The sequence below is a fragment of the Miniopterus natalensis genome, chromosome 5, assembly GCF_054644295.1.
Source record: "Miniopterus natalensis isolate mMinNat1 chromosome 5, mMinNat1.hap1, whole genome shotgun sequence".
Classification (NCBI taxonomy): domain Eukaryota; kingdom Metazoa; phylum Chordata; class Mammalia; order Chiroptera; family Miniopteridae; genus Miniopterus; species Miniopterus natalensis.
In genome coordinates this window covers 80178079-80199612 of record NC_142085.1, presented here as the reverse complement: position 1 = coordinate 80199612, position 21534 = coordinate 80178079, and the positions used below count along the sequence as shown (strand labels likewise).

Sequence of the window (21534 nt, the reverse complement as noted above, 5' to 3'; positions counted from 1 at the left end):
TACAATTTTTTAATCATTGAAGAAATGGATTTCTGAAAATATTTACTAAAGCAAACAGGTAAACAGAGAATTTGCTTTTAACGTAAAATTCAAAAGAGATGAATTTAATTAAATAATTTATTGAGGGTTTAAGTTTGACATTAAAATACAGAATATCTGAGTGTTATTAAATGATTTAATCTTATAATAAAAGTTAAGTTAAAACAGGAGTATCCCTATGTAGATATATAACTTAGTACGAGGCATCCGCTATTAATACAGATTGAATGTAATGAGGTTATGATTGGTAATCAGTGGACAGAACCTAGAAAGACTGGTTTCAAATTACAAAGATGATTTCTCAAAATTTTAACAGAGAAATTAAGTCAAATTCACATTTACAACTCTGTTTTCTCTAGAACACAATTAAAATAAGTACAAAAGTTTAAATGGTATAAATGTTTTACATACTGAGGGTGGGTAATGTTGACAATATTTGGGTGATGTAAAGTGGGTGGAGGTGATGATGTAGTAAAGATAACTGAACAGCAAGTGCTCGGGAGGAGCCCATCCAAGCCTCGGGCCCCAGAAACAATGGGCAGGTGCCTGGGGAACAGGAAGGAGATATGGGCTGAAAACCCAGGGAGGGGTTGACCTTGTGTATAAAGAGCAGAGAAATCCCCACTTCTCTCTAAGCCACTTAGCATCTGCCATTCTTCTGCCTGAAGAGGACACTGCAAGTTGCTACGAGTGAAGAAATTACATGCGAAGCCTTCAGATCTGGGCTCCCAGGTACCACGGGAAGCAGGAGAGTCTGCAGCAGAGCGAGGGGAAGGGCTAACTGAAGGTCCACATGCTGAACTTTGCCTGGCTTCAGTGACAGGGACAGTATGCCAGTCCCTGTGACCCCATCCTGCCCCCGAGGGAGATCGGAGGACTCCCAGCGGGCCAGGGCCCAGGGAAAGCCTCAGGGAATCCGACATTGGAGCTAATCCCACCCCCAAATGAAGCTCATTCATCCTCAGTTATCCTGAATTAAAGCTACCAGTTGGCAAGATCTATCTTTTTTTTTCTTCAGTGTTTGAGAAGGTCTACTGATGTGTCATAGAAAAGTAAGCAAAAAAAAAAAAAATGCAGCAATTAGCTTGTACAAAAAGCTGTATCAGAAATGTCATCACATTGGCCTCAGCGATAATAATCCTTACATACCTAAAATACTGATTCAGCCACCAAACAGTGAACTCGTGTGTTCTCCCGGTGCTAACCCAGACGGCTATATTGCCTTCCCCTGTTCCCTATCAAAACTATTCAACTAAAACACAGAGAGAGACTATTTGTTTTCATTGGATGGTCAAGTTTTAGGAAACTGACAAAGGGAGTCGTGGCACATGAAAGTTTGCCAACCCTGGAACTGAAAACTCTTGCACGTGTGTACAGGGACATTCAGTGGTAGTCCTGGTACCACTGCTTGCCCACTAATAACCAACCAGCAATGACTATTGCCTTACCCCTGAGAAAGTTATGCATTACACACGTCACCAATGAAACGCATGAGCTCCAGCCGTGCGGCACGAGAGGAGCCTCGTAAATGAGGTCCAGTGAAGAAAGGTCCAGGAGAATTAATGCAAGAGCCCATTTAAACAAAATTATATAAAATTAAACCAAGCAACATATTGTTTATAAAGGTGTATATAATCGGCGAAGGTAGAAGTGTATGGGGGTCATGAATACCACACTCCGAATGGCAGGAAAGAAACCACCCAGAAGGGAGGCAACGGGGGACTTCCTGTGAGAGATGAGTGTTCAGTGTGCTAATTCAGGCGCGGATGCATGAGAAGCTCATCGTAACAGTGTTCTCATTCTGTTCAGGTGCGTGTTATACATCCTTTTATGTAGAATATATTCTACAGTCGAAGAAAAATCTATTATCATTAAGAACTGGTCAATAGTGAAGAGTAACAGAGTCACCTGGGACGTCGTTCCTGTCACCTGACCCAAGTCCGGCTGGGCAGAGGTTGCAGCTTCATCGTTTTCCGTCAGGGGAGATAAACCAGATACTGGAGGCATCCCTTTCTTAATAAAAGATTGTACAAAGTGACTAATGGAAAGCAAAAACAGGCTTCCGTTACCGTGATCTCTTCTTTAAAGTACAGATAAGTAACTGCAGTTTTCATTGCAATGTAAATGGCATATAACATTATATTAGTTTCAACTGTACAACAAATAATTTGATACTTGTATATATTGTAAAAGGGTCACCACAAGTTTAGTTAACAGCCATAGCCACACAGTTACAATTTTTTTCTTGTGACCTATTCTCTTAGTAACTTTTATACATACATACAGCATTATTAACTATATTTACCATGCTATACATTGTCTCTCCAGTACTTATTAATTTTATAATTGAAATTTTGTACCTTTTGACCCACTTCACACATTTTGTACACCCACCAATCTAAGCAACATGTTCTCTGTATCTATGAATCTGGCTTTTGGTTTTTTCTTTTCTGTTTTATTTTTTTGGGGGGGGTTTAGATTTCACATATAGTGAGGTCATACAGTATTTGTCTTTCTTTGTCTGACTTATTTCACTCAGTATAAGGCCCTCAAGGCCACCCATGTTGTTGCAAGTGGCAAGACTTTCTTTTTTATTATTGCTGAATAATACTTCATTGTATATTAAACAACTGCAGTTTGTCAACAACTGAATACTTTTATTTTGTTCATATCATCATTTTCATTCTTACAACCAATCATATTTCTTCCCTGTCAACATTAAACTTCTTTCCATACAACCAAAGAAATATTCTCTATCAGTCGATGCATCTGTCTAATAATTTTCTGAAGCGTTCTTTATTTTAAAGCAATGGCTGTCAATTTTGAATGTTGATAGCCAGAACCTAGGAATTTGACAACATTTAGAACTGATTTACCTAAGTATCCGAGTAATGTGTGAGTGAAATAGACCTCAGAGTCAGATTTAATTATGAGTCTTGAGTACTTAAGTTTATAGCTGAGACATTCATAGTAACTACCCAAGTTTGCACTATTTTCTTTCAAGTAATTGCTAATATGGCCCCAAATCACCAATGTCTGTGGGTGTGTGTACATATATACGTGTGTGTGTGTGTATATATACACATACACATACACATACACATACACATACACATACACATATACATATACATATACATATACATATACATATATAAACTTAGGTAAATGCATTTAAAGACAAAATTAAATTTCATGCACATAGATTTCCTAAATTTTTAAATTTTTTTCCTTGCTAGTGTTCAGTAAAACTTACTTCACCTCAAGTTCAACTCTCTGCTTTGCCTGAAGCTGCCACTAGAGGGCAGCACGAACACATTTATGAGGCTTCCATTCTGTCAAAACTGCTAGGAGCCCAGAATGTGCGAATGCGGCCTGTTCCCATGAAAGGCGGTCGTGGGAGCGGTCACTTTCAAGGACTTTCAGGGGAAAAAACACACCTGCCTTTATGTTGACTTGAGAACTATGACCCTACAGCAAAGGGAGAGAAGGGACATTTCTTTCACGTAGGATAAAATGCCGTTCATGTCCCTTTGTGCTTGGCTCTGACAGATAAAACAAATAAGCTAACAGATCCGTAACAGTTTCAAGGAGAGAACAGGCTGGTTGAATTCCATCAAGTGTTAGTCGCCTGGACCTGGGTTATAGAAGTTAATCCACCTTAATCAAGTAACAAAGCTGGAAGGAGGCATATGACAATCAAGTAAGAGAGTGAATTGGGGAGTTCGGGTTATAAAACTAACCCATTTGTGGTCTCTATTGACATAGAGAGTGTAGAAGTTTGGGTGGAATTTTGAACCATGACAAAATCTGCCCCTGGTGGTTTTCAGCCTCAGTTCTTACAATCTACAAAATATCTGACTAATAGGCACCCTCAATCAGTGGAGAGAAAATAAAAAATTATCTGAAATGGTAAAATCATCACCTGGGTGGGTAACATTAATCATATAATTAATTATAAAAATTTAAAATCATTAATATTTTAATGTTTAGGGAAGTTCTGTGTATATATGTGGTACTTTACATTTGTAACATATGAAAGAATTTGGCATGTTACATAATCCAACAAATAAAGCTTTAAAATGTATAGCTCAATGTTTAATTTCAGCTTTATGATTAAGTCAAAACATAAGAAAAAACTAAAATAATAATAATATCATAATAAAACATTCCAATTATAGAAAGAACACTAATTCATTCCTTTTTTAACAATTAAAAGAACTTTATATAATGATGAAAGTATTATTTTAGAACATTTGATTACTGAGAATTTATAAAATGTGGCTGGTTCAGCTAAAGAATTTATTCTTAACATTTTATTAATATCAGTTATCTTAAATTAAACTTACATAGCCACATTTGCCTAGTGGCTACTATATTGGATAGAACATAGTAAAAAAATTCTGAATAACTTAGATACCTCAAAATATTTTTAATTTAATTAGTATTTACTGAGCACTTGTTACATCCTAGGTACTATTCAAATATCAGTGTTGCAGTGTAAATGCACAACCTAAATGGAACCCTTAAGGTCTACATTCTAATTATATACAAGCCATTAACTAATTTTTAAAATTTGGTGATGTTTCCCATTGCACCCAAATACTTAGGGGAAAATTTGGAGGAGGCAAAGTTACTAGAAGCAGACAATATTGAGCATTGATAAAGAAATAATTGGAACTGTGAAAGCAAAACTAAAACTACAACTAAACCAATCAAACAAGCACATTCCAGAAAAGGCCAGTAGTCTGGGGCCATCGAGTGTTAGGATAAGTATAGTGTCTTGAAGTCTCTCTGACGTAAGCAAACAGCAGAGCTGTTAATAATGTTCAGTCTGAGTCATGTAGGAGATGAGGGAACCTTCCAGGGTACTCTACTGAGGGTGAAGCTACTTTGTTTAATGTATTCATAACATACCCAGGTACTCGACACAACACAACTTCTTACCCAAGCGATGACAACAGCGATGACGGCATTTATGTCATTTATATTACATGGCAGCATCAGTCGGGACCGCTTCTGTCCCAAATGGCAGAAAGTCTAATTTACTGTAGAATTAATAGCAAAAGAAGCCACACTGGCTTTTGCAACTGCAAAGTCTAACAGGAATGGAAAGCAACTTACACAATCAATATTCTCTTTCCTGTCCAGAAACCTACTAGGTGTGTAATTGGGAAATACTTGAAGATCGGACATGTAGGAAGACAATGAAAAACAGTCATGTTATTTTAACAGCTTCACAGGCCCTCCGTTTAGGGGGAGAACTGTATTCATTTAGGAAACATCCTGCCAGGGCGTGCTACTTGCTGGGTCAGGGAGGAAGGGCGGGCAAGGCGAGAGCAGCCGGGAGAGGGGCTGCCCCGGGCCAGGCTGCCCTGAGTGGGGGCCCGAGAGGCGCAGGGAGCGGCCCCAAGAGAAGCGGCGAGAGGCCTGGAGACTGCAGAACGGTGGCCCGTGGCGGTCCCCAGGGCAGAGAGGCCGCATGACTTAAAAGCAGGGGAGCCGGCAGCCGGGCAGGCGAAGTGCAAAGAGGGCGGGAGAGCAGGGAGTCGCAGGCAGAGACCCACGCTGGGCTCAAGGCGCTGGGCTGGGTACAGACGCACTGTCCTCCGGGCACCCCTCCCTCCTGCCACCCCCGGGGCCTCGGGAGAAATGAAATCAAAGCAAAATCAGAACTGGCAAAATGGAGGTGCCATAATTAGAACAGCAACACATCCCTTAGAGACAGGTAAGAACAGATTGATGGCAAAACCCAGCAATGCAGAGAGCCTCAAGTCCCATTAGGACAGAAAAGAGGGCACCCCAAGTCTGAGAGGGGCCCTGGAGCCGTCCCATGCATCTTGGATCAGAGGCAGAGCGGCGGGGGTGGTGGAGGGCAGGGAGCTGCAACCCGCTGGAGCTTGGGGCCTCGGTAAAGCCCCCGTGGCTCTGGAGCGCAGCTTTAAGTGAGGTTATCCGGGGGGTGGAGGGAGAAGCGGGGCAGGGCCTCGCGCGCTTCCAGCAGGGGCACGGGAAGCCACCTGCATGGCGAGGCGACCGCAAGCTCTTCCGCCTCCTGTACAGTCACTGACCTCCGGACGCCTCTCTTCGGGGTTCTAACTATTTCTGAAAAATAGGTTCTTTGAGGCACCACCATAGATAGGATTTGGGACATACCTTTGCTATGCCAATTATTACATTTCACTGTAATGATTTACTCATACGTCCAGCTTCCTCAGGAGCTGACGTCTCTGGGGCAAGACAAGTGTGTTATCTTTCTATCTCCAAGGGAAATCTAGTGCCTTGTATTAGCTTCCTAGGGTAGCTGGGTTGCTTAGACAATGCAATTTCTTTTCTCACAGTTCTGGGGGTTGTCAGTCTGGGATCAGAGCGCCGGCACGGTCAGTTTCTAGTGAGGACACTCCCGGACTGCAGGCGGCAACCTTCCCACCGTGTCCTCACATGACCTTTCCTCAGGGGGGGAGAGGAGGGGGGAGGGAGGAAAGAGAAGAGAGAAGTGAGACACAGACAGAGAGACAGACAGAGAGAGAGAGGGAGGACAGAGCTCTGTCTCCTTAAGAGGGCACTAATCTTATGATCTCGTTTAACCATACTTACTTCCTTAGAGGCCCTATCTCCAAAAACAGCCACACTGGGCTCAGTGCTTCAACAAATGAATTTTAGCAGGACATAAGCGTTCAGCCCATAACAAACGCTCATACATAAAAGCTGAACAAAACACGTCTGCTAATTAACTGGATTAATGAAACCATAAGCTATACAAGATCCAGGTAATATCCTTTAATAGATTTTATACATATATTTCAGCTTCATATTAAATTAATATTGTTTAAAATAGTCCCATTTAGTATTATTTTTAACCACACAAACCACATAATACTTTTTTTGAGAGCAAGATGGATTTGTGGGAAATAATATAACAGACGTACTTACGTTTCTGTTGGGATTGTAAATGGAGTCATTCTATAATTCAGAAACGGACTTGATATCTCAAGAAACTGGTCAGGCTTCTTTATTATTATTTCTAAGAAGAAACAGGCAGTGTGATGTACTTTTTCCCCATCTTCTAAGGTCATATACCATACTAATTAGATTACTATTTACCCAGAAAATTTTAATAGAGTTCAATAGGAATGCCCTAGGACACATAAGGCATTATTTTTAATTGAAAAAGCTTATTGATCATGCCAATGCGAGATTCCTTTAGCTTACTCCTCAGATCTGCAGCATGAAACTATGGCATCTCAATGGAGAACCTTAGCAATGTCTTTTGGAGTTATTGGTTGGCATCTGTGATTCCAAGTATAGGAGTGACTTTCTATAAAAGCCTTTTACTAAAAGGTGTTCCCTTAGTTAATCCCTGTGCAATGGCTCGGGACATGAAGAGGAAACCTGGGCTAATACAGGCAGTAGTAGTGGAAGAACAGAAATCTAACAAAGTTAGGGCCACGAGCAGCAAAGCCAGCAGTAGATCGAGGAGGAGCATGTGGGTATCCCCAGGAGTCAGAAGCTCACCTAGGAGGAGTTCCCAGTGCATACGGGGCACAGACTGTGCACTACCCCGGTGAACCCTGAAATCAAGCTCCTGCACTGGTGAAAAGGTGCCTCCTGGAGAGAAACAGGCTTTGACACCTGCACAGGGCGTTTCTGTGTGTGCTCTGGGGTAACCTCTGAAAGGACCTCTCTCTCCATTTTCTGTTAATTGTCACTCTAGATATTAAACCGAATAAGGAGAAGAAAGACAATACTGTGGTGAGCCCCGAGATGGGACACTGCAACTACGGAATCCCACCATTCCTTAGATTTTCTTGCCCAGTTTACAAAAGCAGTCGCTCACATAGAAATTACACGACAATCAGTAGTGAAATCAGAAAATATGTGTATGTTTAATATTTTCCCTTTCATTCAGCAGTTCCTTGACCTGAATAAACAATGGTTTTAAGTATGTCTCCTTGCATTTAACTAAAATATCATATATAAAAGTAAAATTTTTTTTTTTCCTTTCAAGTGCCTTGAGGAACTTTTTGGCACCAATAGCCCATTGCAGAAACACAAGGGTTGTAAAGAGATGACTAAAATAGTCAAGCAGGAGGGAGAGAGGCAGATAGGCCTAAATAAAGGACAGATTGACCATTTCTTCTCTCCACCTAAACCAGATATTTCTTTATTCTTTGTTGGCAAGAATAAACCATTTTGTGCTAGAGAAGTCTTTGCTACCAGCTGTACTGGGTGCGTGAATGTAGGCAGAAAGCAAAAGTGAAGAAAATTACATGGTTAGCTGTTATTTATATTTTTAAAATGTGGAAATTATGGATGGAAGTAGGAGGTAAGGAACAGGTATGTATTCCAATTTGTGTGGCTCTTGCAGCTTTAGGATCCTGAGTGCCACTGGGATGTGTGTATTACACTGTGACCGAGACGTGGCTCCGCTGTCACCTGCAATGAAGGATTAGCGATGCTTGAACTGGTAGCAGGAGCCACACCAAGCATCACCACCAGCAGGGATATAAGCCGTGGTTCACGCGGCCAAATACTTGAAGCATATTTATAAGCTTCGCTGGGATGCTTTCTGTAAACTGGCTCTCGGTGTGTTCACTGTGGCTTTGCCTTCCTGTTCATCCAGGTGACAGAGCTGTGAGCACAGCCCCTAACGCAGTCACCTCTGGGGCCTCATGTACTGTGGATGGGTGAAGACGCTTAGATGGTAATGAGGTACCAGGAAAGACAAAGGTAGGCATCAAAACGCAAAAAAACGAACACCAAAAAATGACAAAAAGCTGTCATTATTAAACATAATTTAAGTTTTCTGTGAAATATACATATATATCATAGCACTCTAGTTTCCTATCATCCTTAATAAAAAGCTACACGTGCTACAGTAGCTATGGAAAGGCTCTGTATGTTGAAACACAAAGTATGAGTTATTCGGCCAGGTCATAATTTTTAAATGATTAGTGTTTTCTTGTTTTAATTCCATCTCCGTATGTTTGTGCTCCTACTTTAAAATTGCTTTCTCATTCATGGCCTCATGCATTTCTTCTCTTGCCGTCTTGGTCTTCTCTCTTCCGCTCAAAGTTGGTGCCCATGGAAAGGCGTAGGAATGAAGACTTATAAAGAAAAATATTGAAGGACTGAAGAATTCGACATGGATGGTGAGGAATTTGGCAATGAGCTGAAAGAATAGTAACAGGGCAGGAACAGTTCCCCTGCCTCACTCTCAGGCAGCGTGAATCTGTTCATTTCTGGGGGTAAATACCACTCATTAAGTGGCTATAGGACAATATTAACACAGGCAGTGAGCCAGGAGAGAAGTTCAAGTCTATAGAAATTCTAAATAGAAACCAGTTAGGTCAAAGGTTATGTCCTACAGGGTACCCCAGAGTGATTTCCATAGTAGAAGTTCACTCCAGTGGCTTAACCTCTGCTACTTAAGTTTCTGTATTATTTACTACAAACCACTTTCCTACCACCATAAGAATCATATGCCATCACCCAAAGATTGGCTTTGATATATCTGGTCAGTTTAGACATGAACCAAACTGCTAGTCTTCTGTGGAGAATTGATCCTTTAAAGATATAAAATTTGGACATAATTTTAATCAAAAGTATATTTATTTTCTTTTTACATTCAATATTATTTTGCATTAGTTTCAGGTATGCCTCATAGTGGTTAGACAATCATATGCAAAGCAGACATAAAATTGAATGCAGACTTTGGGTATAAAGTTGGGTGGTCTGCCTTGATATGCATCTTTGATTACAAATGAAACTATGAGGCCTCCACACAGAGCAATGTTGATTAGAAGGACTTTCAGACAACGTAAACCATACCTTGAGGTTCATCTGTTATAACAGTTTTCTTTTTTTGACGAAAGAGTTTCCAGGGGGGCACCGGGGGTGGTTTCGGGGGTGCTATAAGAGGGCACGACCTCGTCCTGGTCACCAGCACAGGATGGCTGCAGATGTGGGACAGGCCATATTCTCTGAGCTTCTCAGCAGAAGTGGCCTAACAGGCAGAAGGCAGATTTGAAAGGATGCTTGCCATTGGCTCATGCATTCAAAATAAGGCCTTTTGTCAGGATAAAAACACCATCAACACTATAGAGGTGTAGCGATAATAAACGAAAAAAACAGCCACCCATATTTCCACCTCTCTTAACATAAGCACTATTACCGTTTGTATTTTTTAACATCTTTTCATCTTTCTGGGGCCCCATTTCCTTATTTCCAAAATGAGACTCTAGAACTATAAGCTACTTTTGAGTTCTAAAAATTGATTCTATGAGATTGCAAAAATCTTAGCACATTAGTTTTGGTCCAAAGTAATCAATCATTTCATTCAGGTACTTAATAGGTAAAGTGTGTGTGTGTGTGTGTGTGTGTGTGTGTGTGTGTGTGTGTGTGTCCAGCAATTGCTACATAGTGTTCATAAAATCTATTGCACTGAGTGTGATCAAGTGGTTGCCTTGTCCACAGTTTATGCCCTCGCCTGCAAACAGCAGCTTCCCACAGGAAATCCCCGTGGTCCCTTCTGACAATGGAGCCATTCACAGAAGGACAGAGGATAGAGGCTGCCCTGTCTCCTGCCAAAGCAAGTAGTTTCCCACGCAGATGCTTCCCATATTCCACCGCTGAGATCTCCCAAAGCCCCTCTGCTTTGGAGCAATTCAGAATAATACTGAAGCAGAACTCCAGTTAGTGACTGATGGCTGAAATATGCCCTGAGAAATCAAGAAGTCTGTGAAAGTTACAGGAATCTACACTGCAGTCACATTCTGATGCTCACAGTCTAAATGTTGAAACGGTTAAAGAGAAATAACCCATCCCACCTCAAACATCCCAAAAGTGGGGGCTTGAGCAGGTGGGAGAGGCTTTTACAGAACTCTCAGGTCACCCGTTTAAAAAATTCAACCCATTTAGAACACCCAAGAGCATGAAGAGGGGGGAAATGTGGAGTAATTCACGACACTGTTTTCCTTCCCAAGTTTTGTTGTTTCTCCTGTATTTTGGACCAATTCTTTAAATAAATGGTAAGGTACTATATTTTACATGTCGGCCTCATTATCTTTGGGGCTATAATTTTTATCAAAGTACTCCATTTAACAAAATTCCATTCCAACAGGTTTTTCCCCCTGTAGATTTATCTTTAAAACATTATATCTCCATTATATTCTGACTTTTACCAGGAGAACTAGATCACCCTAATGGGTAATGTAAAACAAACAAGTTAGGAAGATGGGGACAGTACTGTCAGTTCACTGCAGCCTCGAGGTTTATTTAGTTACTGCTACAGACCCTGGACTAATTCCTGAGCCGTTTTCAACGCCCTCAGAGAAACGGTAACACTCTTTACGTCCTGACTCCCTTCCACTTCTCAAGCTGCCTCTGGCTTCTTCCCTTGCAATCTAGTCAACCTCCAGTAGTTCCCTGAACCCAGCCGGTTCTCCCTCCCTCACCGTCAGCAGCTAACGTTTTGTGTGTGCACTATTTTAAGCTAGGAGGTGGTAACAGCAGTGCTTTACCAGCTCTGAATATGAGTTCATTCAAGCTATATGTTAAGAAATATGTACAACCTTCTTATGCAAAGATGATTTATAATTATTTATAAATGATTTACATGATTCTTACTAAAATATATAATACATATGCTTTTTAGTTTGCTTATATTGGGGTGAATTGATAAAGATATCTGACTGCTTTTTTTAAAGATAGAACGATTGCAATTGATTGAGATAATTCTGGATGTGCCAAGTCCCTGTGTTCAAGTGCCTAATATTACAGATAAGGGTGCTGAAATTCAGTAATAGAATTTTAATTAAATTCTGGGGTACCTTCTGTCACAAGATGTAATCACACACACACAAACCATAAATGATACCGTGTCCCCTGGATGTGAGTACTTACCATCGTCTCTAGTGAAAAGATCTTCTTTTCAAACAAATAGAGAGGTGTAAAGGTGGCATACACAACCATGTGGGGCGACTGTGCTGATGAAGAAGCTGCAAAAACAAACACATATTGTGCCATGAAAATTCTAGCCAAAATGGGTCTTTCAGCAGGTCATTCCAAAATCCCTTAATTTTTCTGGTGAAAAATAGGTACATGATTCTAAATGTATGTAATAAATGTTAAATCTCAAATGCGCATTCGTTTTATAGAATATCTCATTAGTTTTACCTTCATAATAGTACCATTTAATTGATTTAAAAATCATTTCATTTCACTGTAAAAATGTTATCACATAAACTTACTAGTCATCAGTCAATGTAACTTAGAATCGTCTACAAATAATTATGTTCAAAAGAACGATTTTAACATTGTGACATTTCTTAGCTTTCATAGATGAAAAGCTTTATTTTGAATTTTAAAAAGTCTCAGAGTTTTTATGTCATTTAAAAAATAAGGAAAACATAAGTAAATGAATCCTTCCATGAAGAAGAAAAACATAAGTAGCTTAAGTTTGGAAAGTTTAATGCTTGTAAAGTTTGCTTTGAGCATTACTTATTTATTGACAAGTTCCCTAACATCCCTGATATTTCTGTATTTGATTGGGTGTCCCTTTGTCCTGTAAAGATTCTGGCCAAAATAAGAGAATTTATTTTCCTTTATTGTCTTTATTTTTAATTAAAAGTTTTATTTTATATCTTTACAAATTCAAGAATTTATATGTAACTGTATTAGATATGTTTATTGAGAATAGTATCTTTGGAGACACAAAATATAAATTAGACATGAACCAGAATCTCTCTAGAATGGATTAATTGTAAAATATATCAAAGTTGTAAAAACATATTTTTGCATGAAAAAATTAAACTTTGTATGATTTTCATGGAGCAGAGGTATGAAGCCAGGCAGTTTTACCCACAGCCCACATTCTAAACCATATTCTGTATCTTGAGATTAACCCTATTAATTTGATGGGGGGGGGGGGGAAGCATTGTTACTTTTGTTTTCCCAAAGAAAAAAACTCAGAGAAAGATTTAGTCATTTTAACAGTCATGATGAATTATTGGTAACTTTGGGAATGTTATGTCATCCCCTATCAAAAAAGATTGCTTAAGGCATCAATATAATATGACAGTTTTTAATACATAGTGCTGGAGGAAAATGGATGTGTTTCCACCACGTAATGAATGGTAAGCTGAGAATTATAACCTACATTCTGGAAGCACTGAGATAGATGACCCAGTAGCAGGAATATAAAGTCTTAAAAAAGAGAATGTGTATAATACGCCCTGGCCAGCGTGGCTCAATTAGTAGAGCATCACCCCATGCACGGAGAGGTCCCTGGTTCAACTCCCCGTCAGGGCACATGCCGGGGCTGTGGGCTCCGTCCCCAGTAGGGGGCGTGCAAGAGACAACCGATCAATGTTTTTCTCTCCCTCACCCTTCCTTTCTCTCTATAATCAATAAAAACATATTTTTTTAAAAAAAAGGTAATCTGTATAATATATATTAGATAGTCTTTAAAAAGATTATATATGTAATATATAATTTATACAGAGGACATAGGCTAACAGCACCTATGCTAATATTTATATTTATACATTTTATATAATTGTATAATTAATATATGTATATAATTTAGAATATATAACGTGACATGTTTTATTTGTGTAGAGTAATATAGATTTTATAATGCGCCAATATATCATACACACGTTAGCATAGGTCCCCCTTCAGACAACCGCTTCCCCTGCGAGTGCTGTGCCCCGAGAGCCTGGACCCCTTCGCTGTTGCCTCATGGGGAGCCCCGCCCCACATCCGCACCCCTCTTTGGGCCTGACCACAGGCGACCTGCAGACGCCTATTCAGATACGTCTAAACAGTCCATAGGCTCCATGCTCCCAGGACTTCCAGCATCTGGGGACTGCGGGGCCCGAGCGCTTACAGTCCGACAGGGACAGCAGAGAGTACTGCACGTCCGACGAGGGCCTGGAGCCGTGGAAGGACCACTTGAACCTCTCCTTCTCCCCGTCTTTGCTTCGCTTCTTCCCAATGTCCTTTGTATCCGCTTTCTCTAACAGAGTAAAACACATAATCGATCTTTTGACCAGGAAACCTCAGACAAAACAGCCGCAAATTCCCTCAAGCATTGTTCACCTCTGATTAGGAACATTAAAACAGAGCAAGACAAAAATTTTGAAAATCAAAGTGTATTGTGAAAGGCCTGCAGCATTATTTATTATTGACTACATATTATTTTATGTTAAATGTAGATGATCAGTTGATATGACTTTTGTATATAAAATTATAGTGTCAGGCTAATTTTCTCATTTTTAAAGTGAAAATCAAAGAACAGCAAATTATACACTTAAAGTTGAGTCCTAAAGGTGGAGACCATTCAGATCTTTGTCATTTGGGGCCTCCAGCTCAAGGAAATATAGCTTGTTCCCAGAATATCTTCTGCTGAAAACTGGATGCCAAACCAATATCTTATTGTCAACATGACTTGTTTAATCACACCCTACACAGAACTATATACACCCTGTGAATTTCCATTCAAACATGCTCTCATTCAACTGGAAAAAAGGCTACGGTACATATACACAATGGAATACTAGTACTCGGCCATAAAAAAGAGTGAAATCTTACCTTTCGTGACAGCATGGGTGGACCTAGAGAGTATTATGTTAAGTAAAATAAGTCAGAAAAAGACAAATACTACGCGATTTCACTTACATGTGGACTATATAGAACAAAATAAACAAAATAGAAACAGACTCATAGATAAAGAGAACAGATTAGCAGTTGTCAGAGGGGAGGGGGGTTGATGGGCTAGGTGAAAAAGATGAGAGGATTAAAAAGTTAAAACTGGACGTTACACAGCGGTCAAGGAGATATAGATTACAGCATGGGGCATATAGTCAATGGAATCGTGACAGCTGTGTTTGGGGCCAGGTGGGTGCTTGAAGTATCAGGGGGATCACTCTGTAAAGTACACGATATTCTAACCACTATGCTGTACATCTGAAACTAATACAGGATAATACTGAATGCAAACCTTAATTGAAAAAAAAATTTAAATTAAAAAAAGAAAAAAAAGTAGTATAAAGATTGAAAATTTAAAAATCAATATTTTTTATTCCCTAATGAAGCTAATTCAATTCTGAAACAAAATATTAGATTTTGTCTTTTTTGTTCTTTCATGATCTGCTAAATTTGTAATCAGGTTGTTTTTTGTTTTTCAATTTACATAAATAAAAACTGCAACATTTATGACTTGTAATGTTCCTTAGCCTATAATGTACACCTGTCTCATATTTTAGCTTTTACAGCAGATTTAGCACCTGTATTAGATACAAAGGTGAAGATGACTATTAACTTTAAGTGTAGGAGGAGATATATAACTAGGAGACTAAAGTCTAAATCCAGGTTATCAAATTTTATTTTATGGGTTTTCTATAAATATTTTACTTCACTAAATAAAATTAATTCTAGGTAGAAATATATCATTTTGAGTACGATTTAAAAATAGGACTTTAAAAATCTTCGAACTCCTATTGAGAATTCAGAAATAATATAATTTATAATAAAATTTATAAATAGAAAAAATACACACTTCCACATAGAAATTTGGATAGTACGCAACAGAGTTTACCAGAAAGCGTTTGCCGATAACGTGTCACTCCTCGATCATTTCATCCCACCCATCCAGCAAGCGCCACTGAGTAAAGTTAACAGCTGAGTCCTACTGGAGACCACCTCTCCTTAGCCCTGCAAACGTCAGCTGCATCTCCTTTAGATCAGCACGAGGCCCTTCCTCTTCCACCTCCCCCTCGCTCCCAGCTTGTCGATAAGCTGCTCCCAGAGAGAGATGGAAGCCGTGGTCAGAGAAACTCAGCGACGCTCAGCTTCTCCCTGTCGGAGCCCCTCGCCGCCAGCGTTCGCAGCTGTGCTGCCCCGGGCCCTCCGCCGGTGGAACGGAGCAGCCCCGGCTGCCCTGGCTGGTCCAAGCCCTCCCCCGGGCTCCCCGGGTCCTTCTCTTCCTGCCCGCTCAGGAAACACTATTGCTGTAACCTCAGCTGGGGTCTCTCCATCATCACTTAAAAACACGCAGAGGGACGGCGGGGGTGCGTGGGGAGAGATGACCCTAGGACTTACCCGCGTGTAAGCATAACCCATGGACACCCGCAACAGTGTGGGGAGGCCTGGGGCGGGGTGGAGGCGGGCAGGAGGGGCCAGCGGGGGAAAGGAGGCATCTGTAATACTCTCAACAATAAAGCTACATTTAAGAAAATAGTTCTCCTTCAACAGATTAGAACATACGTATCCCGCGGGGGCCCACGCGGCCCGTCAGCTCTCGCTTTGCAGCCCTGCTGCTCACAAGCTCCTACCAGGGCTGTGCAAGTTATTTACCCTCCACCTCTTACCACTCCCACCCTGCACCAGGCCCGGTGCCCTTCAGGCCACGGCACGGCCCGGGCAGATCTGGGGGCCCGTCGTAGTTCAGCTCACTGTCTGACCGGGACCAGCTCCCCGATTCTTGGAACACCCTTCTTTTGGCCTCACTAGCAACAGGCTCTGCTGCTTTTCTTCCTGCTTATGGCCAGACTAGGTCCCCCACAGGAACTCCCGTAGTTTCCCCTTCATTTCCATTTAAGGCTTATTTCTTAGTAGATGGTTAGGATTTTTAAAGTTAACGTTAGTCTCTATCCCTAGACAATAAGATCTAGGAGGTAACTTTCACATCGGATTTTGTTCAACAAGTTAGCACTAATTCCTGGAACATTTATTGGAGTTATACTCAGTAAATAGTATATTGGATGAATGGGAGGCTAGATGAATGAATGGATGGATAAATGTTCATTTGTGATACATAAAAAGGGCTTCTAAGTTCACATTACTTGGGGATATACTGGATAAAACAAATTTAATTAGGCTTTTTTTTTTTTTTCTTTCTTTCATACTAGTGCATATTAGGTGATTTCAAAAAGGGCTTATGATAGGCAGATATCATTCACACACTTAATCTTGGTATATTTTTGAGGGACATTTATGGTAATAATTTCTATACATTGTAATGTAGATAAGATCCTGATAAGGAATAATTGGACAAAATATCAATATTTTCTAAAATACTTGAAAGATCATAATAGATATTATCAAATATACAAAAAAACAGTATTTTCTAGAATATTTAATTCTACTTTACTATATAAGCATTATTGTTTATTTGCATGGATATACAAAATATTTTAGAAAATATAAAATAAAAAATTACATTTTCCACCTTAAAAGAAATAAACGTATACTTGTGAAATAACTAGAATTTTTTCTTCTCAAATGTGAACTTTCACTTCACAATAAATGATCAAGAAATCATCATCTAATCTCTATCCATTTCATATTTCCTGAAAAAATAAAAAGGACAGCTTTGTCCTTTGCTATTTTGATTCATTTCACCCTACATGTTGTGTATTAGGAAGATGTGTTTGACGAATATTGAAAACCTAATGTCTCTTCCTATACTAATACTGTATTAATTTAGTATCATCAAACTGTATAATTGCCTTTGATTTTTAAAGAGGGCAAAATATGGAACAATAATTAACATGCAGTAAATGCCATGAAAAGTTTTGAAATCCTATCAAGGAAGGATCTTAATTATTTCCACAACACATGATACGTGATAACAACAATAAAGAACATTAAATTCAGCAATGATTGTAAAGCATTTATATACAATATCCATGTTGAATAATGTTGTGATATAAAATGTCTTACCCTTCATAAATCTGTCACTTTTCTCAAGTGATTTTAGCGTTGTAACTGAAGGTTCAGGTTTGAATTCCTTGGTGTCTTTCACTTCTTTCCCATTTTTCACTTCTTTCCCATTTTTCACTTCTTTCCCATCCTTCACGTCTTTCACTGGTTCTTTCACTTTGGTGTCTACCTCTGTTATTTTGCTCTCAGAGCTGGACTCATCCGTCAGCTTAAATTCAGGCAGTATCTCTTTCAAGAGCTCCCAAACTTTGTCCATATATCGTGGGCTTTGATAAAACACATCAACATTAATTTTCAAATTAAGCTTTAAATGCCACATCAAGAAATCACTGACAGAAAAAAATCACCTTACGATCTCACAAGACTAATTTCAACAGTTATAGCAAATATTAGCTTAAAACGCCATTATTCATTCATTCACTGACTCGACCAGCTTTGATTGAGGGCCTATGGTGTGCTGGACTTTGCTGATGGAAAGAAACCAAACAAGGAATTCTGGTTCAAGATGGAGACAGGAGGACCCTAAATTCACCAATTCCCATGGACACACTGAATTACAGAACAATTTCCTCTGAACCATCCCTGCCCGCCCCCCAAAACAACTAGCTAACTCCTACCCAACTGGTAAGTGAGAAAACCCCCACACTGATGCAGGTGTGAGACTGAGACACAATCTTGCCATAAACCCAGCATAGTGACACAGCCGGAGGGGACTCACAACCCTGAGCTTCCCCCTGAGAACAAAGAGTTTGAAACCCATGTTTCGCACCCCAACTTTTAAGACCTTCCCCTGATAAATGAGCCCCCCAAACATCTAGCTTTGAAAGCCCACGGGGACTGCATCCAAAGACCCATGAGGTTATAGTGAGCTCAGAAGTGGTTCTTAAAGAGCCCACACAGACTAACTAACCTGCCCCAAGCCTAGGGCAGAGGCAGCAAGCTTTCTGCGAAAGAGGCTTGTTTGTTTTTCTTACTGCATTGGCCTGAGGGGCAGGCTTCTAATAAACACGCATCTGAGGGCCACCCGCGTTCCCTCCACGGCCTGGAGGGCAGGTGCTATCTTCATGTGCCTCCTCTGCCGAGCATCACCCATTTACAGCGAACACTCTTAGTAACATGAGCACAGAGATCACATATGGCAGTGTGAAGGCCACATATGACAAGTCCACAGCTAACGTCCTACTCAGTGCTGAAAAGCTGAAAGCTTTTCCTCTAAGGTAAGTAACAAGGGTTCCCATTCTCACTACTTTTATTCAACGAACATTAGCTAATTATGCATCTACCTACACTAGCGACTTTTTCTGACACTTTCAGCTGTTCACTTAATCTTCAGAACAACCATCTAGGATAGGTGACTGTACGTAAGAAGAAACTGGGGCCCAGAGAAGTTCATTACTTACAAAATTCACCTAGCTTGAAATGGGAAGTTTAAGGATGTAAATCTAGCTATATAGTTCTGACTCCAAAGCTCAAGCTTTCCCCCCTTATATCACTTTCATAGATATTTCATAAGCAACTCATAAATTCATGCAAATTAAACATCTAAAATCCTTCAAATTTTTATTAATTATTGAAGTGATCTCCTTAAAATTATAAGAAAAGTATGTGAAAACTTTAATTTTTATGTATGATCCTAGCAAGAGGCAATTCACAATTTTTAATTAATGAATTTTATAGTTGTGAATTATTCTGATATCCTACTTCTGATTAACTTCTGATGATTTCATGTCTCTGGTATCTTCATTGACTACTGTGCAGAGAAAATAAAGGTAAAATTGTAAGAATTCCATCAATACTTGAAGACAAAAATTTAGACAAGTCCATACTTTTAAATCCCATTGTCTCTTTATTTTTCTACACTAACATTGTCCATATTATATCAGTTAATATTCTCTTCTCTTAAGTATCAGAAAAAGATTTCCCATGAAAATATGCAAAGGAGTGCCATCTGGACCTTTTCCTAAGATAAAAACACAGGATAGCTCTCCTTCAAGAAAGTGGTCTTTTGAGGAAGGTGTCTACTCTTGAATTTTTTTCTCCTGAAAATTTTTATTTGAATCAAGTAGCAACTAGTTGATCCTGCTGAATAGACAGATGCTTTAGATGTAAAATTCAAGTTACTAGAGCCTGTCTTCAATCTCCTATAACCTGGACCCTGGGGAGCGGTAGCTTCCCAGTATCGATCAAAGATCAATGATGATTCAAATTGATAACTGTATATGGCTTTGATCTTCTTGTAAAAATCAACATCTGAATTGACGATATGTTCAGATTTATCTATATGTTTTCTTCTCTGCACTTTAACCTGATTAAGTTCCAGTGTCAATAACAATATGACCAAATGTGTCTGTAACATTTATGTGTGAAGTAAAAGTATTTGTAAGAGTTTAAGTAAGCATTACATTAAATGGTCTCTCTTTATGTGGATGTGGATAAACAATATCTATATAGTTCGACACATAGGAGAGAAAGACTGTGGGCTTTGGACCCAGGAAGACTTCAATTCAAATTTTATCTCCTTTAGGTACAATGTGAACAGGTTTGGTTGACCGCTCCGAGCTTCAGTTTCCTCACTTGTAAGGATATATACCTAGTTGATGGGGTCCTATGGATAAGATTAAATAAGATAATCTTTTAAAGATTGTGGTTTTTAATTAGAAATAATATATTAAACTGCATAATGCCTAATGACATTATTTTAATATTTGTAATTCAGATATTTTAGGACTAAATTATACACACACACACACACACACACACACACATAGAATTTATCCTGAAATTCTCAAGGAATTCTATATAAAACTATAAAATGTTATTCTCCCAAACATTTTTGTAAAATGTAATATTTCTTGAAATTTTTTAGAAAACTAAAACATCTTTTGGTTAAAGAAACTTTGGTGGGCAAGAAAGAAAACATACGGAAGTAACTTAATGGTCAAACCTACTGGAGAGGAATGACTTCCGGTAACCAGCCTGTAAGCGCGTGAATCACGGTGCACTCGCCCAGCTCTCTCTTCTCTGCCATGTGGATGCTAAAGTAGCAAATGCACAGTAGTATAGTTATACATTAGAGCACAAGGAAATACTATTCCAACAGTCAGATGACTTTTTGTTAAAGCACTTAAGTAGATTCAATGATAAAATGTGATGCCCATTTACAAAACATGATTACAAGCTTTATTTTTAAAAGTTACGAATTAATATTAATCTCATATATATAACATATTCATACATGCTATATATTTTTAATTATATAGCTAATATATAATATATTTTATATATTTAATATATTATGATGTTGTTCTTTTAAAAATAGAATGGTATCTTTTATGTTTGTGATTTCAGTAATTATTCTAAGATGCCCATGAAGCTGTGTGTTGTCAGTCTCATACATGGCAGGTCAAAATGGGCATCAGACATCCTCAATTAAATTATTAGATAATTTCAGAAAAACCAGAAACATCTGTTTTATCCTGTACAAAACAGCGGATGTGCCTCCATAGCATAAAATAAAACAAAACTGTGATCTACCAAATATCACTCTTCTCATTTTAATTTTTTAAAAATTTTTTCTGGAGTGATTAGTCTATTTACAGTAACACGCATATCCCTGTTCTGCCCAGGAGTCACAGCTTCTGTCGACCATATGCCAATGGTGGTGATTGACTGATGGATTGACATGTCTCCGTATCTCAAAGATAACAAGTATCTACTGTGATAATTCACAGTCTAGTTTAAATTCCTCTTTGAATAATCATATGTAGG

At 39.2% G+C, this 21534-nt stretch overlaps 1 protein-coding gene across 1 annotated transcript in view; it reads right to left on the bottom strand.

Moving 5' to 3' along the window:
• Window positions 1–21534, bottom strand: part of ADGB (androglobin) — a 101204-nt gene that overhangs the window by 52518 nt on the left and 27152 nt on the right. Inside the window, exons 7-13 of the mRNA XM_087817778.1 lie at window positions 20715–20801; window positions 17767–18032; window positions 13931–14059; window positions 11944–12038; window positions 9871–10045; window positions 6973–7063; window positions 1948–2077 (exon numbers count right to left, since the gene is read on the bottom strand). Of these exons, the coding sequence (XP_087673904.1) occupies window positions 1948–2077; window positions 6973–7063; window positions 9871–10045; window positions 11944–12038; window positions 13931–14059; window positions 17767–18032; window positions 20715–20801 (973 nt within the window). The remainder of the gene's footprint in view (window positions 1–1947; window positions 2078–6972; window positions 7064–9870; window positions 10046–11943; window positions 12039–13930; window positions 14060–17766; window positions 18033–20714; window positions 20802–21534) is intronic.